Source organism: Montipora capricornis, unplaced genomic scaffold (assembly GCF_036669925.1).
Source record: "Montipora capricornis isolate CH-2021 unplaced genomic scaffold, ASM3666992v2 scaffold_7, whole genome shotgun sequence".
Taxonomy (NCBI): Eukaryota; Metazoa; Cnidaria; class Anthozoa; order Scleractinia; family Acroporidae; genus Montipora; species Montipora capricornis.
Genome location: NW_027180263.1, coordinates 54,412 through 72,310, shown reverse-complemented (window position 1 = coordinate 72,310; position 17,899 = coordinate 54,412). Strand labels below are relative to the sequence as shown.

The following is a 17,899-nucleotide window of genomic DNA, read 5'->3' as shown; positions in this document are numbered from 1 at the left end:
AAAAAGATCAATGTACTATCAAGGTTTCTTATTCTTAGTTTATCTTTACCCCCCCCCGGCCTCCTCTCGGGGGCACTTAAACTAGTTAGGCCTCGCCACAAATATCACGATGTTTTTTACTTTACAAGCTCTCGAGATATTAGATAATCGCGAGATAATTACCCCTTTCTTGTTTCATCCGAGCCAGCAACCGAACTACCCAGCGCCCAAATTGACCAGCGGAATTATCTTGTCAATAATGTATCCCACACGTACGATAGATGCCAGTTTCAAAATGGAGGATAGAGCGACTTTCATATGACCTTGAAAAATAACGAAAAACAGAACGTAACAAAAATGCAAAGCATTTCAGTGGCTCATCGAACAAAAACAAACGAGCGCGAATTTTCATGGCTGAGCGAACGCGGATGCAAACAACGTCATCTCCAGGAACTTTCTGGAAGGTTAGGCTTTGACGTCATTACAAATGCACTAATGTGATTGGGCAATTAAACTGTGTACTGCACATATTAGGAGTTTCCGTGGCGGGAAGGAAGAAAAGCTTTGTTGTAATCTTGTCAAACAATGGTTCGTGAAACAAATAGCGAAACACTTTGTCAAGGTCATACGACAGTCGCACTATGGATAATGAGACCCTAGAAAACCGTCAACTCAACAAGAGATATTGGGAAATATATAGGGCAGTCCGTGAGATATTACTAAGGGCATTTTACGAGATACTAAAAGCTTTTGCCCACAATTTGCGGAAACATATTTGGGCGGTATTTGCGAAAGTTGTGAACAGGACTAAGACCAGTTCGCCAGTGACCTTGTTCCTCGCGAAACTTAAATAACATTTTACCAAGCTCGTATTCTATTCTGTTTTGACTACTGTAGTGAATTGTGGGACAATCACAGATCTATTTTTCTCAAGCAACATATTTGTCCAAAGACCTCTAACTGAGACTGCCAAGAAAGGCAATTAGTTAGTGTGGTGAGGTACTTGTCTAAGAAGTCAGTATTTCTTTCGTTTAAATAAAGTTTGGAAAAGCCAATACAATAATGCTTTCATACTTGCTTTGTGTGGTTACACCCTTTTATTTATAAAAACCGTTGAAGCGAAACTTTAGATTGAAAGTTCACTTTTGCAGTTGCTTTGAAAGGAGGAAAAATTGGCCATTCTCTACTTTATCATTCCTCATAATACACTTAATGTTTGTTTGGCCCCCAAATTTTGCATAAAGAATTGTTTTGAAATACACGAACGAGCAATTGTTAATAAGACCAGTCAATTTGGTTTTCCACATCAGAGTTGTTCTATAAAACTGCGGTCAAATTAGTTGTAGTTACAATTCTCTTTTCAATTCTCTTTTGATGATACGTCGATGTCCAGGAAACCAACACTTTAGCATACCAACGAACGATCTTGAAAGAACAATTTAAATTCGAACGTAAACCCAAAGTCGGGGAGATTTCATTTGTGCTTCTACAGTAACATCAAGTCAATACTAAGATATGACCATACCTTGCATTACTCCAGAGGTGGCAGGCAAGCTGTTTACAGGCGAGGAAGTATTTGAACTTCTTTCCTCTTGTGGTGTAATTCCTGCACTAACAGCAATTTCCCGAATAGTCATCGTGCAGTTTTCAACAACCGTTTGAATATTCGGTGGTAAATTCGACAATGAAGATAATACGTCTTCATTGCTCATAAGTTGAAGGATTAATCGCTTTGGAATATTAACGTAATCCTCCATTGCACCGATATTTGCAAAACGTCCGTTAAATACGTCGGTTGGAAATCTCTCGGAAAAGACTGGTAATTAAATATGAATGGCGGGAAGTTGTGCGTTCGACTGGGACTTCCGGATCTAGATCTTCGGATTTCCAATCGAACGCAAAATCTGAAATCGGATTTTGTCGTAGATTTCACCATTTGGAAATTTATGTTAGGAAGGGTTTTAATGAGTGAAAACCGCCACAACTTTTGCTTTCGAATGGAAATACGAGGACCCAAATTCAGGATTTCCCAATCAAACGCACCCTTATTGGGTAACATTAACATCTAAAAAGAAAAGAAGTTATAAAGTCATGCGATAACAGCTTTGTAACGAATATCTAAGACTTTTAAAACTCTCCATTACAAGGACTTTCATGTACCATAACGTGTACACTGAACAGAAAGTGTCGTATTTGAGTATGTCTCTGAGAAATTAAAAACACCAATGCATTGAGGTAGGCGGGCTTGGTACCTTTGAAAAACAGTAATCGCTGCGTTTCTTCTTTTCCCGCCAAACAGGGCGGTTATATGAAAGTATGAAGTTATGCAATAATGAATAAATAAAGTGTGACACAGTGTCGGTGTGTGTGATCTCGCAGCTCGCAAAGCATTTTTCTCGCACCAGTAAATCATTTCTTCCATATCATCATTGAGGACGCCAACAGATCACTCGCTTGGGTATTTTTTTTGTTGAAATCACCTTTTCCGCAATGGAACACCAAATGCCTTGCTCCTCCAGTGCTGCAGATAACTCGTCAGTTCATCTAATCGAAATCGTGGACGATTTCCCGGTATTACCCGTCCCGCCCGAACAAGAAAACTTGGAAGAACCACTCGTTGACTGCTATACTTCGAAGGAACAAGAAGCGACCAACGTGAGCCTAACCCGATCCGAAGATGAACACGACGTCAGTGAGGGTGAAATTCACGCGGAATCTACCCCGAATTCAGCACCAGGAGGGAACAAGCGCAAAACCCCTTATTCCGTCAAATTCGATGAGCTACCCGAGACAGTCCGAAAATTCTTGGCTTCCGTAAAGAAATTCTTTACCCAGACAGTTAACTTTGAAAGAGAGAAAGCACCGGTGGCCCTTTCCACTTACGACAAGGCTCAAGAGAGAATGCTTTGTAAGTATCTTTGGTTTTTTTTGGCTTTAATTTCCACGTTTACATTAAGTGATGACCGATATTTGGGTGACGCTACAAGTCTAGTTAACAACCACTCTTTTTTTATTCTTTGCAGGCTTTCTGGGTTACGTTAAAAATACGTTAGGACGTGATGCAGAAATTTTACCAGAGTGCTTTTTGAGAACTCCCTTGATCGAAGGTTACGTTGAATTTCTAAAGGTGAGAGAGATTCTTTACATGCTTTCGTAAATTAAGTTTTGACACCTTTGTGGAAACGCCTAAGTGAACCACCCAACACTCACGGCCGGGGACTGAAAACCACATCAATGGCCACCATTTTGTTTAATTAGAGCGTTGTAGAAAAAGGCTCCAAATTAACGAAAACATCCAATTGCAATTTTTATCAATTAAGATCACAAAATTTACTCCCACTTTAACTGAAATCGCAAAAATCGTCGCGCCTGCATTGTGTTGCCAGCGGTTTAGTAAAAAATGCGAGCCCGTAATACTTGTGTGTAAAGAAACTGCTGAAAATGGCGAACATTGGAGGGACTGAGGAGTTACTCGCTACACAAGTAACCATCACAGATAAATTGCGCTACAATTGTGACCCATAACTTTTGCATCGGAGGTATTGTTTTAAAGTAATTTCTCGCCATAAATCAATGGACTTTTTACATCAGGTCGTGTGTCAACTTGTTTTGATTACACAGGGGCTCACCCTCGGGGTAAAAACCTGTGAAACTCACAAAGGATGGAACCCTTAGGAAAACAAAAGAGCAGAAAACATCAAACAATAACCTAATCCTACCACGAGCTAACAAAACCCAAAAAAGTTTCTCAGGTTTTAACACAGAGGTAATCCCCATTGCTGACAGGTATGATTAAAATATTCTTGGCCATTCACAACCAAATCAGGTCCAAGACTTATCAAAGAAAGAATAATAGTATGGTCAACAATGTGTTATCTTTTTACCAATCTGCTGTTGAAACTTGCTTTATGCTGATAATAATCTGAAATCTCTTTTCAATGCTGCCTTTATCAAATTAAAGATAAATTATAAATAGCTAGCTGTTAAAAAGTCAACTTTGCATGGTAAGAAGTCAATAATAATATTGTTTTTGATAAAAAAAAACTTGAACGGGCGTTCTCTGGTTAAAACACATAAACAATTGCTGCAAACTTTCGACCACTAGAGCTGAGGTCTTCAACGGGCAAAATGATGAATGACATGAAAATTTGGAGAAAATATAAAAATAAAATTCATAACAATAATTGTTATCATTTTTATCTCACTATATATTCTCCCAATTTTCACTTCATTCATCATTTTGCCCGTTGAAGACCTCAGCTCTAGTGGTTGAAAGCTTGAAGTAAAAATTTGGAGAATATATAAAAATGAAAATGATAACAATGATTGTTATCATTTTTAACTCACTATATGTTCTCCCAATTTTCACTTCATTCATCATTTTGCCCGTTGAAGACCTCAGCTCTAGTGGTGGAAAGCTTGCAGCAATGTTTTTTTTTTTTTTATCTATAGAATGCTTATTCAAGTTTTTTATAATTACTCATCTGGCTGAGTTCCTTCAATTTTTTCAGTATTGTTTTTATTATTAGTAATATGACTTCATACTTTTTCTGAAAGAAAGAAATTACCAACAAATTGGAAAATTTTTGTATCACTGATTTATTGCTTGGTTGGTGAAATTTTGACTTTCAAGCTTGATCACTTTCACCCAGAGGCTCTTGCCTTTGATGAATTTCTGCTACATGTCAGTGATAAATATTCTGATAATATAACTTTTTACCTATCTGCTGATGGTAAAAAATTGCCTTACCAACAGAGTTTAAAGGGTTCCATCCTCCGTGAGTTGAATGTATACACTAGCTGTCCCTGTGTAATCAAAACAAGTTGGCACACGACCTGATGTAAAAAAGTCCATTGATTTATGGCGAGAAATTACTTTAAAACAATTCCTCAGATGCAAAGGTTATGGGTCACAATTGTAGCGCAATTTATCTGTGATGCTTACTTGTGTAGCGAGTAACTACTCAGTCCCTCCAATATTTGCCATTTTGAGCAGTACACACAAGTATTACAGGCTCACATTTAGTTGTAGAACTAATAGACACTTGAATAAAGTTCCTTTGCTTTTCTTTCATTTACACTTCTCTATTTACTTATTGATTTTTGGCTGTTTTGAGCCTCAATTAACCTGTTCTGTTTCCTTGCAGGAAGAACGAAATTGCAGTTCAGCCACGGTGTCAAATCACCTTAGCTCGCTGCTGTACCCAATAAAATTTGTGAACAAAGAGGATGCTCCTGACTTCAAAGGGGTGCCGATTATCCGCCAACTCAGAACGCAAGCCAGAATTCTCCAAAAAGCAGGTGATTTGGAAAGGCCAACCACGATGGAAGATCTTTCTGCCCAAAATCGCTGGATCCCTTGGTTAGTCTTAGCATGAAATCTGCTTTTTGCTCACTCTGTGACGGCATAGACTAAAATTAGTATTCAGTATATTGCATAACTAGCTGTACACTACAGATTGTTAAGATTCAAACAATTGTGTTAGTTCCCAGTCACACTAATTTGAGGGAAGCTTAGAGCTTCAGGAGAAATTGGCACTTAAAGTAAATTGATTAACCATTGTTTGCAAGATACATCTCTCTTGGCTGCAGTAGTTTTGACCTGAATCATTCACTTTCCCTTTGTTCTGGACAGCCCAACCTGTGTGAACCTTATTCATTTTTTGTTTTTTGGCTTTTGTCTTTAAAAAAAGGGAGGAAGTGGTTTCCGCCGTTAGCAAGCAAAGAGAAAAGTTTGAATTGACAGGCCCGATGAAGTTCAAAGCCAAAGAATTTTGTGACCTAATAATGCTATCCTTGTACGTGTTTATTCCCCCGGCACGGGGATTGGAAATAAGGACCCTGGAAGTCCTGTCAGGGGAACAGGCTAGTAACTTTGACCCAAAGAGCTCCACTGGGAAGAATTATTTGATTGTCAAGGATAGTGGGGACATTGTCCTCCACTTTAATAACTACAAGACAAGGAAGTTTTCTGGACGAGACGAGCTGGCTCTACAGGTTAGACAATCTTCTCTTTGGTTCCAATAAATTAAGTAAGTAAATAAAGAAATCAATCAATAATAAATAAATAACTTGATTTACCAAGGGTGACACATTATAGTTGAGAACTGGTAAACTTGTGGCCCTCCCCTAAAATATATAAAACTACATGTAAGTTACAAATATTAAAAAGGGTAAAATGTAATATTCAAAGAGTGAAAATTTTATGAAATGGGAAAGCTATCAAAGCCAGCATAACCTTTCTTTATAAGATTACAATAATTCTGTTTGAAGGCAATAATACTGGTGCTAGATCTTGTATTAATAGGTAGAGAGTTCCAAAGTTTTGTGGCTGTAGCAAGAAAGGTTTTTTCCACCTTCTGTGTCACATTTACATCTAGCGCAGGGTAAAGTTGTATCATCATAGCGTGAGGTTCTGGTTGACATGTCGCTGATATGCACTAATTATTTTATTTGTCAGGTACTCTGGGCAAGATCCATTTCAGCATAATTTTGTAGAATAAGCATAATTTATTTACATCAATCTCATCACAAAAGGGTAGCCTGTTTTGGGACAATTTGCCACACTCATGGTGATCTGAGATAATTGACCTGAAATTTCTACTGATTGACATGGATGAAGCGCTCCATCCATAAACATTTGTTGAAATCCATCGATGTTGATTCTGTTCTCAAACTGGCTAGCTGGCAATTTATGCCAATCTCAAATTGTTAGAAATTTGTACAATGTGTGTTCAGCAATCAAAAGTGTTGACTTACCGTTTAGTTTGATGATTGACCAAACATTCAGGTAAATGCCACTAATCTTTTTCAGCCACAGGACGAGCTATGTCGACTGCTTCTGTCATACATAAAAGATTATCGGCCGCATATGGTGACCGATTCCAGTGGTAGATACCTCCTGCTGGTAAGGCTTTAATCTGGTGTTACTAACTTACCAAATGATACTCTCACATCTTGTGTAATTGAAATTTCAATTTCTGGACTTTTGGGGTGAGGAAAGTGCCTTAAATACCCCTACTTTGGCCCAGCCAAGGATGCACCCTAACCCTAACATAGAGGTATAAAGCTGTTAAATCTTCTTGTTTCACCCCCAATTCGATAGCAAGGATGGCTTTTTTTTACATTTCGTCCATCTGAGGGTTGCTCACAGTCACATTTCACCCCCAATTCGATAGCAAGGATGGTTTTTTAAAACATTTCGTCCTTCTGAGGGTTGGTCACAGTCAAATTTCACCCCCAAAAGCTATTTCAGGATGTAAAATTCAGTGATAAATTCTGTGGTGGGGTGTTTTTTTGGGCACATTTACCCTTGCAGGGTGTGGTAATTTTAAAATTTACCCCTTGTTAGGTATTTTCATGTCCCAAGTGGGGTTTTTGCACCTAATTTCACACCTTTTGGGGGTGATTTCAAGTGAAACCACATTTCAGTGAGGTGTTTTGTTGTGAAAAGTACACCCCTATCAAGGTTCACGGTTGTGATTAGGAACCCTAGTGGGGTGTTTTTGACTGAAAACCACATCTCTCTGGGGTGAGTGGATTTGCAAAATTAACCCTTGCGTGATATGAAATCAACCCAATTGGGGTGATTTTTTGTGATCCTGGACACTTGTGGGGTGATTTCAAGAGAAACAACACCTCTCTGGGATATTTTTTTCCAACAGATTCACCCCTGTGAGGGTGTTTTTTTTAGAAAAATCACCCTGCTTGTTTTTTGAGTATTCATTCTTTTTTCCACCCTAACATGTATGTGTATGTTTTGCACACACGTGAGTGGCATTGGCAAGGATCTCTATAAGAAAAAGGTCTCAAAAATGAAAAAAAAAACAACAAAACAAAACACAACCAATGCAAATGCACTACCCTTTTTTTTACTCCAGAACAAGAATGGTGATCACTTCACTGCTGCCTCCTTTTCTGCCCACTTGAAGAGCGTGCTATATGGCCTTACGGGAAAGTTGGCTTCCATAAACATACTCAGAAGTTCCTTTATCACTTGGGCGTACGACAAATCGTGAGTTATTCTTAGTAATTCAGAGGGCACTTTTAGTCTTAAAATTAGGGAAGTTGAGTCAAGAGGTCAATATATTCTTTGACTCACATGAAACAGCTTAAAAACATAGGATTCCAATAATTTATTTTTCATCAATCAGTCCTATGCACTAGAATACTTGGTTTGCATCCGTGCGAAGAGATGGCTGGTAGTTTGCTCAAGCTAATTGAATCCCATGTCCATGTTTGTTTGTTAAGTCTCTGACCTAAACAAAGTGTTTGTAAGTAGGCCACTTTCAGAATTATGCAAGAGCATTGATTGCTTATATTTTCTCTTGGGACCATTGTCAGTCTCAGGTGAAACTGGAAACAGTTATTATGCAATTCTTGGAGGGCAAACAGAGTGTTTTTCAGTCTTTGGTCAACTACCCTACAATAATTTCAGTTCTCTCATTCCCCCCTCGAGTGTAATATTACATATCATGACTCAGACATTGTTCTATGATTTTAACAGGGACTGTACGGACTCTCTCAAGGCTTCGCTAGCATCTGCGCTCAGGCATTCGCGAAAACAAGCGCAACATACATACGATCGCCGCACAGCAAATCAGAAGAAACGAATGGCGGTCGACTTAGCCAGAGATTACGCAGAGGGCCGTCTGGATGAAGGGGAAACTGCAACCGATGGGGAACCAGAAGAGGGTGATGAGACAGTCAACAGGGGCGATTTCGTCGCCGTTGTATCAGAGGAAAGCACCTATCTGAAGCCGGTGGTTTACATTGGCCAGGTCAAGTCCATAAGACAAAAAGAGGCGACGCTGTTATATTACAAACACATAGGCACCAACTTATATAAGCTTGAACTCTCGGTCGAAGAGTGGAAGGAAGACATTGACAGCCTTGTTCCTGTGGAATTGCAAGGCTCCAAAAAGCGAGGAGGTGTCTACAGACTCATGACTTCCACACGCACCATCCACAAGGCAGTGAAAGGGTAACTGTCTGTGCAGTCTTTCAGTCAAGCTCCAAACGGCGAAAAACCGTCTGATTTCCAAAAAAACAGTTTCACTTCTCTAAGTCCAGAATCAATTCACAAAAGCTTCCACCCCACAATTTTTTCTCCTCTTGTGAACAGCATGAGAGCTTGACTGAAGGGTGCATGTTTTCAAACAAGAGGGCCTAGCAGAATAAGAATTAACTTAGTTGAAGCAAAATTGGTTGTCCCAGTTTCCCAAATTCAAGTGAATGACAGGCTGATTTTATACGTAGCCTTAGTAACTTGAAATAACATCACCTCCATCATTTGAGCCAGTAATTGCTTTATTGAGCCAGTTAAATTGACAGCACATATACAAAACAAATGCAAATGTTTATTCTTACTTGGAACAACGGCAATGGGCCATTTTACAGTTGTTTGCTCAGTGACCTGGCCTATGAATGGCTGCGAGGCTGCCGGTGACCTTGAATCGATACAGACCTAACTGCTTTTATCATGTAAATTGTGTTGTTGTGATTCAAATTAGTCTACATTAACATGAGAAAAGCACAAAGGTTTGTATCAAAACAGGGTCACTGGCAGCCTCGCTTCCATTCTAAAGCCAGGCAGCTTAGCTACAACTGTAGAATGGTCTATATTTTGCATGAAGTGAAAATGAAAAATCTTTGCATAATTATCTACAATGGCCACAGATGCTTGGCCTTGCAATGGAAGCATGAAATTTCCAGTTTTGAACCGTGCAAACGAGAGCCCATTGGCTCACAAGTTTTGTTTCAAGCTTGAGTGTTCATACACTCTGTTCAGTGATTAGGAAGCATATGAAATATATTAAATAAACAGTGGTTGAGACCATAAGGTCTTTGTTGTCATGTATTCTTTTTAATTGACCAAATGCATAAATGGCGACCAAAAATGCATTCTTTTGTTTATGTGCTAATGAGACTCACTAGCCTCGCTCTCAAGCAACATTTCTTTTGTATTTTGTCCATGCAATCGAGGCTACTAAGGCTAAATAGCACATAAACAAAAGAAAATTTTTTTGGCTGCCATTTATGCATTCGGTCTATGAACCGATTCAAAACTTTCTGACACACAGAGCAGGGCTGCAATCAAAGGACTTCATTCTCGATAACAAATAAAACAGGGCAATAAATACTCAGATACTCGCTGATCGATAACTAATTTTACTCTATAAAAGTTATTGTATGTACAGATACCAAACATGAGAGATATCATGCAAGGTTGAAATCTTAATGAGAGACTTGATGGCTTTTTTGGTTTTATTCCACATATGAACAAACAAATGAAATGAAAATAATATCACCACAGTTTCAATTATTAGGAGAAAGGCAAGAGATAAGAAACTTAATACTTGTGTCCTGTAACTATGGTAACAGGTATTTCTGAGCAAGAAAAAAAAAATTCCTCACCTTAATATTGTGAGGAATGATAATTTTCAATAATTAGCTTTCTAGTTGTTCTGACACACAGAGCAGGGCTGCAATCAAAGGACTTCATTCTCGATAACAAATAAAACAGGGCAATAAATACTCAGATACTCGCTGATCGATAACTAATTTTACTCTATAAAAGTTATTGTATGTAGAGATACCAAACATGAGAGATATCATGCAAGGTTGAAATCTTAATGAGAGACTTGATGGCTTTTTTGGTTTTATTCCACATATGAACAAACAAATGAAATAAGAAACTTAATACTTGTGTCCTGTAACTATGGTAACAGGAATTTCTGAGCAAGAAAAAAAAACCTCACCTTAATATTGTGAGGAATGATAATTTTCAATAATTAGCTTTCTAGTTGTTGCTTTGGGAAGGTTAATTCTGAATGAAGAGTGCTTCATGTGTTTTTCACAGACACTAGCAGTTGAATAATGTTGTTCACACCTTAATGATACTGTACATTCAAGGTGGATGCCTTACAGGACCCTGTTTTACACAAGAAAGTCCATGTTATCAACAGGAAATTTGGATTGATTGTTTCAGTTGCCTAAATTTCTTGTCATTTATCTAAATGGAAAATAGGCTGTTCTGTTCCCGAAATTCAAACATCCTCACAATAGATAAGGATTCATGAGTTCCCAATGAAAGGCTAACAAGTATTAGTGGTTTTGGTTCCTTCCTAAAAAGGTGTGTCTCTCCTGGCAGGCCATAAATAATATTTACAATAATAATAATATTTATTCTAATTAACAATTATTGCAATATAAGTAAATGAAGAAAGACAGAAAGACATTGGCTGGCTAGAATTATTTATCGGTTGTTTTCAATCTAATCAAGGATGATGACGATAATAATGTCTTTATTCATCTACTTGTATACTTTAACAATAACACAACAATAATAATCAATATCTATAAAAAGTAAAGGGAGGAGTCAAGCACTGTTACAGTCAAGCTATGCAGTTGCATGTTTGCAGTGATGCATTTTGGGAAAAAATCTAAATGTAGAGCTGAAATATGTTTCTGCATGAACTAAGAAATTCAGAACTCTCAGTCTGAAGAATAAACAGTACAGCGGACAGAGCTTGACTGTAACGTGACAAGGTCTCTTTACTTATAATTATAGATATTGATTACTCTCCCCCGAATAAAATTCATCAACCCTCTCCCATTCCCCCTGCCCCGATGGCCGCCCGCGCCTCTTCCTGTACGAAAAATCCTGCCACGTGCTGTACCGCGCATGACGCCTCTATATCCCCCCCTTGCCCCCCGATTTCCGCCCCTACCGCGAATTCCACCCCTAGGCCCCGACTTCCCCCCTCCCGCTATCTACATGTTTTGGTTTGGTGGGGCACTGAGCCCTGATGTGCCCCTGTCCCCCACATCGCCAGCACCCTGAAAAAGAGAGAAAAAAGAATAGCCGTTGTATTGGCATGTAAAATGTTAATTGTGAACCGTTATCAGGTCACTGACCGTCGGCTGGTTCACTTTGCAAGTGAAGCTATGATCTTCGCAGTTAACTTGTAATGTTGAGATGATATCTGAAATAGATCCTAGCTTCACTTGATAAGTAGTCATGTGTAAATATAAAGAATATTCTATGCTTACTTGTGTACGGGTGTGGCTCCTTGGGGGGAACCTTTGTTGGGTCCTTTCCATCAGCCTTTTCTAGAAAACAGGAGTGATATAATTTCTTGCAGACTGTAGTTAAGCAAGTCAAACAGAAGTTGGCATTGTCACTGTTACGATGAAAAGCAAATGACAAATGATAGTAACTAGTTCAGTAATGTAATAAGGAAATGAATTTGTACCATTTTCTTTTTCTGGGATTCTGGTGTCACTCAAGGGTTGCGTCATCCCCTCCTGAGGGGACAACTCTTTGTGTGCTGTTTATAGAACAAATAAAACAGTTTACAAAAAGCAAGAAAGGAATGATGTTATTGTCTTCATTACATGGACTTTATTGCACATGCTTTATCCAGGCAAGGTTATCGCACACAGAGAAAGAATTGTATGGCATGACGTTCTCTCCCCATAACGAGGCACTTCAAAGAGGCCAATAAAAGCCTGTGCATTCAAAATTAATGCATCTGATTTTCCATCATGAATAATAAACCTATTTTTTGGACACCAGGTTTGTAGTAGGTTCAAATTTGTCAACTATGCCATAAATGGCAGTTTCCCCACTATCTAGTATACATTGCAGAATATCATCATGAGATATAGTGAAATGATGGTCCCCAATTTTAACAATTGAAATAGTTTCAGAAGATGTACCTTTGCATTGCTGGAAGAATAATAAATTACAATATTATATTAACGAGGCACTTCAATGCCAGTTCAGTCAAACGCACATGACAAGAAACATTGTTACTTCTAATATCAAGATCAAAGGGCTTACATGTAGCATCTGGTGGTGGTTCTAGTAAACAAAGAAAAAAGATTGATATTATTAGTATAATTACATGGAATGAACAGACTTTCTTCCAGTCACACAAGCATAAATTATTTAATTATTAGTCGTACTAATCAAATTGTGTTTGGAACATTTTCAAAGGTCACATACCAACTGGCATGATTGGTTGCTGGTGACTTTTCTCTGGAAGTAATGAGAAAGGAAAAGTTAGCTTTTCTCATAGATTATTTAATTATTGGTCGTACTAATGAAATGTCAAGGTAAGAGGCCCTCAAAGTGTTTAGAACATTTTCAAAGCTCACATACCAACTGAACAGGTCGGTTGCTGGTCACTTTTCTCTGGAAATAATGAGAAAGGAAAAGTTAGCTTTTCTCATAGATTATTTAATTATTGGTCGTACTAATCAAATGTCAAGGTAAGAGGCCTTCAAAGTGTTTGGAAATTTTTCAAAAATCACATACCAACTGACATAACTGCTTGCTGGTCACTTGTGTCTGGAAGTAATGAGAAAGGAAAAGTTAGCTTTTCACATCCTTGACTAAAGGCAATTCAAAGTTATTGTAAATGTGCATCAAATTATTTATAGACATCATTGGAGAATGTTTTGTTTCCTTGTGTTAAGTTTTTAGAGAATTTTACTGTTCACAGCTTGCAAATCACTCTTCACAAATAGCAAATGGTAATCCCCGATTTCGTATTTGAAATAGAAAAGCATTTAAATACCAGATAAAGGCGGTTCTGACATGGCTGTTTTGTTGCCATGGTAACCTGCTGGGTCAAGTCAATGACTACATCTGGTTGAGCGATTATTGCAGAACCCCAGGCCTTTAGTATCACAAGACAACAGCATTAGAGGGTTACTTTCGTCATAAATAAGACATTCATTCTCTTACTGATTTGCTGATTTGAGCCACCTTAAAGTTGTCGTTAATGAGGCCCTACCAGGGAGGGGCTGGGGCGTGTCGTTGATTCATTAAAACAATTGCTTCTGTTCCCTTGAACCCAAAATTACTTTTTGATCCCTTCAATTGTATGAAGTTCCCTTGTTCCCTGAGATATGTTGTCGTCCTTCTCCGCGTCCCCAGTTCCCCAGTTCAAATAAGCTTCGTCAGTGAAACCACTGGCAAGGCGATAATGTGCCCCAAAAAGGCCAGTCATTTGCGTTTTCTCTCACTTGGAGATCATTCAGATTGAAATTATTATTAAAATCAGCTCAAGTACACGCAATAGCGCGTTCTATCGAGTGGCAAAGGTGGGAGATTTGGAAATGTACTGGAATGAACGAAGAAGTCTCACCGCCTTCAGAGGTACTACTGTTCGACAACGTGCCAAATCGTGTCGCTCACTTGACCGAATCTAACGAACAGTTTACGGTGGGAAAAGACAGGAAAGAAAGAAACCACATTAAGAGCATTTTAGCTACAGTTTTCTTACTTACTAGATTCCATCTTTTGGATGTTCGCACTTCCCTCTAGCTATATAATGGCGCTGTGTTTTGAAAATTCCGCTGCCTGTCGTTTCCTCCAATCGCATCCCTCGTACACAGGCTCCTTGCATTTCGGTCGATCGGTCGATCGCGATGTTTCTCGGCTTTGACTTCCGACAGGCTCCGGGAAATGTCGGAGATAATCTTCGGCTGTTTGGGAGAGAGGTTTTTGTGTCGGAATCGAAATTTCTGTTTTTTCCACAAAAAACTCGCTTTCGTGCCTCGTCCAAGGCCTTGCAACGAACAAACCATTTCCCAGGCATCCCCTCCCCGAGGAATAAAGAGTAATGGCTGACCCAGCGTGTTTAAAGAGGCTTTTGAGAGAAACCTTGATTCAGATGAAGATCGATGAAGGTATTTTCATATCAACTGCATTCGTGTGGCTCTTAACTTCAGCTCAATCTGGCTGCTAAGAGAAAATGCCATTCCTTCGCGGGATTTTAGGCTAAATAGAGTCGAGTGCATCTTGTTGTACTTATTTGTAAAGCTTCGCGCGTGCCGCAATTGCTACGCCATCCAAGCTTTCCCTTTTATTTTAATTGGTTTTTACTTTAGCGAAAGTTCATTATTACACTTTTCCGTTTCTTGGCGAAAGGAACTTGCTTGTCTTATGAGTACATTTGTAATGTTTTTCCCGCGAAACCGGCCCGTTTTCCCAATATCAACACAGCTGACAAGAACCCTAAAACAATTTAGCTTGGCATTTATGCTTAACAGTACAGTCTGGCATAAGCTAGGAGTTAAGGGCCATATTTCATTGCATATCATAGTTTGCTGTCGTTAATTCCGAAATTTAGTCGACCAATGGCCGCTGTGACGTTGAATGTAGTATTTAAGTCGAGCGCAATGTTTGGACAACTTTGAAAGCTTACTGCGAGCTTAACCAGTGGGCTTACAATGGCTCAATGACTGCTCGGAGTCTGGTCAGGAGCTCTTGACGTCATAGACACAGTGTCGACCTTGAAATCTTTTAAATAAGAGCCGTTAATTCCGAAATTTAGTCGACCAATGGCCGCTGTGACGTTGATTGTTTAGTATTTAAGTCGAGCGCAATGTTTGGACAACTTTGAAAGCTTACTGCGAGCTTAACCAGTGGGCTTACAATGGCTCAATGACTGCTCGGAGTCTGGTCAGGAGCTCTTGACGTCATAGACACAGTGTCGACCTTGAAATCTTTTAAATAAGAGCCGTTAATTCCGAAATTTACTCGACCAATGGCCACTGTGACGTTGATTGTTTAGTATTTAAGTCGAGCGCAATGTTTGGACAACTTTGAAAGCTTACTGCGAGCTTAACCAGTGGGCTTACAATGGCTCAATGACTGCTCGGAGTCTGGTCAGGAGCTCTTGACGTCATAGACACAGTGTCGACCTTGAAATCTTTTAAATAAGAGCCGTTAATTCCGAAATTTAGTCGACCAATGGCCGCTGTGACGTTGAATGTAGTATTTAAGTCGAGCGCAATGTTTGGACAACTTTGAAAGCTTACTGCGAGCTTAACCAGTGGGCTTACAATGGCTCAATGACTGCTCGGACTCTGGTCAGGAGCTCTTGACGTCATAGACACAGTGTCGACCTTGAAATCTTTTAAATAAGAGCCGTTAATTCCGAAATTTAGTCGACCAATGGCCGCTGTGACGTTGATTGTTTAGTATTTAAGTCGAGCGCAATGTTTGGACAACTTTGAAAGCTTACTGCGAGCTTAACCAGTGGGCTTACAATGGCTCAATGACTGCTCGGAGTCTGGTCAGGAGCTCTTGACGTCATAGACACAGTGTCGACCTTGAAATCTTTTAAATAAGAGCCGTTAATTCCGAAATTTACTCGACCAATGGCCACTGTGACGTTGATTGTTTAGTATTTAAGTCGAGCGCAATGTTTGGACAACTTTGAAAGCTTACTGCGAGCTTAACCAGTGGGCTTACAATGGCTCAATGACTGCTCGGAGTCTGGTCAGGAGCTCTTGACGTCATAGACACAGTGTCGACCTTGAAATCTTTTAAATAAGAGCCGTTAATTCCGAAATTTAGTCGACCAATGGCCGCTGTGACGTTGAATGTAGTATTTAAGTCGAGCGCAATGTTTGGACAACTTTGAAAGCTTACTGCGAGCTTAACCAGTGGGCTTACAATGGCTCAATGACTGCTCGGAGTCTGGTCAGGAGCTCTTGACGTCATAGACACAGTGTCGACCTTGAAATCTTTTAAATAAGAGCCGTTAATTCCGAAATTTACTCGACCAATGGCCGCTGTGACGTTGATTGTTTAGTATTTAAGTCGAGCGCAATGTTTGGACAACTTTGAAAGCTTACTGCGAGCTTAACCAGTGGGCTTACAATGGCTCAATGACTGCTCGGAGTCTGGTCAGGAGCTCTTGACGTCATAGACACAGTGTCGACCTTGAAATCTTTTAAATAAGAGCCGTTAATTCCGAAATTTAGTCGACCAATGGCCGCTGTGACGTTGATTGTTTAGTATTTAAGTCGAGCGCAATGTTTGGACAACTTTGAAAGCTTACTGCGAGCTTAACCAGTGGGCTTACAATGGCTCAATGACTGCTCGGAGTCTGGTCAGGAGCTCTTGACGTCATAGACACAGTGTCGACCTTGAAATCTTTTAAATAAGAGCCGTTAATTCCGAAATTTACTCGACCAATGGCCACTGTGACGTTGATTGTTTAGTATTTAAGTCGAGCGCAATGTTTGGACAACTTTGAAAGCTTACTGCGAGCTTAACCAGTGGGCTTACAATGGCTCAATGACTGCTCGGAGTCTGGTCAGGAGCTCTTGACGTCATAGACACAGTGTCGACCTTGAAATCTTTTAAATAAGAGCCGTTAATTCCGAAATTTACTCGACCAATGGCCGCTGTGACGTTGAATGTAGTATTTAAGTCGAGCGCAATGTTTGGACAACTTTGAAAGCTTACTGCGAGCTTAACCAGTGGGCTTACAATGGCTCAATGACTGCTCGGACTCTGGTCAGGAGCTCTTGACGTCATAGACACAGTGTCGACCTTGAAATCTTTTAAATAAGAGCCGTTAATTCCGAAATTTACTCGACCAATGGCCACTGTGACGTTGATTGTTTAGTATTTAAGTCGAGCGCAATGTTTGGACAACTTTGAAAGCTTACTGCGAGCTTAACCAGTGGGCTTACAATGGCTCAATGACTGCTCGGAGTCTGGTCAGGAGCTCTTGACGTCATAGACACAGTGTCGACCTTGAAATCTTTTAAATAAGAGCCGTTAATTCCGAAATTTACTCGACCAATGGCCGCTGTGACGTTGAATGTAGTATTTAAGTCGAGCGCAATGTTTGGACAACTTTGAAAGCTTACTGCGAGCTTAACCAGTGGGCTTACAATGGCTCAATGACTGCTCGGAGTCTGGTCAGGAGCTCTTGACGTCATAGACACAGTGTCGACCTTGAAATCTTTTAAATAAGAGCCGTTAATTCCGAAATTTACTCGACCAATGGCCACTGTGACGTTGATTGTTTAGTATTTAAGTCGAGCGCAATGTTTGGACAACTTTGAAAGCTTACTGCGAGCTTAACCAGTGGGCTTACAATGG

The 17,899-nt window shown here is 39.6% G+C and overlaps 2 protein-coding genes across 2 annotated transcripts; one reads left to right on the top strand and one right to left on the bottom strand.

The window, feature by feature from the left end:
• The first annotated feature begins 2,454 nt into the window (after positions 1 to 2,454).
• Positions 2,455 to 9,820, top strand: LOC138036926 (uncharacterized). Its single transcript, XM_068882956.1, has 7 exons — positions 2,455 to 2,887; positions 3,003 to 3,106; positions 5,127 to 5,341; positions 5,673 to 5,976; positions 6,794 to 6,886; positions 7,860 to 7,993; positions 8,486 to 9,820. Exons 1-7 carry the CDS (start codon positions 2,470 to 2,472, stop codon positions 8,964 to 8,966), a joined length of 1,749 nt encoding a protein of 582 aa, XP_068739057.1. The 5' UTR covers positions 2,455 to 2,469; the 3' UTR covers positions 8,967 to 9,820.
• Positions 9,821 to 11,725: 1,905 nt separating this feature from the next.
• On the bottom strand, positions 11,726 to 14,349 carry LOC138036930 (uncharacterized). Its single transcript, XM_068882959.1, has 8 exons — positions 14,281 to 14,349; positions 13,304 to 13,336; positions 13,148 to 13,180; positions 12,992 to 13,024; positions 12,827 to 12,847; positions 12,237 to 12,311; positions 12,034 to 12,093; positions 11,726 to 11,820 (listed from the first exon to the last, which is right to left on the bottom strand). Exons 1-8 carry the CDS (start codon positions 14,288 to 14,290, stop codon positions 11,726 to 11,728), a joined length of 360 nt encoding a protein of 119 aa, XP_068739060.1. The 5' UTR covers positions 14,291 to 14,349.
• Between the last annotated feature and the right edge of the window lie 3,550 nt (positions 14,350 to 17,899).

Bases quoted from the DNA above. Each gene is read 5' to 3' on its own strand.
- LOC138036926 (XM_068882956.1), top strand. From the start codon at position 2,470: ATGGAACACCAAATGCCTTGCTCCTCCAGTGCTGCAGATAACTCGTCA. The intron at 6,887-7,859 runs GTAAGGCTTTAA...TTTTTACTCCAG, and splicing joins GTGGTAGATACCTCCTGCTG to AACAAGAATGGTGATCACTT. The intron at 7,994-8,485 runs GTGAGTTATTCT...TGATTTTAACAG, and splicing joins ACTTGGGCGTACGACAAATC to GGACTGTACGGACTCTCTCA.
- LOC138036930 (XM_068882959.1), bottom strand. The intron at 12,094-12,236 runs GTACAAATTCAT...CCTGTTTTCTAG, and splicing joins AATCCCAGAAAAAGAAAATG to AAAAGGCTGATGGAAAGGAC. The intron at 11,821-12,033 runs GTAAGCATAGAA...TCTCTTTTTCAG, and splicing joins GGAGCCACACCCGTACACAA to GGTGCTGGCGATGTGGGGGA.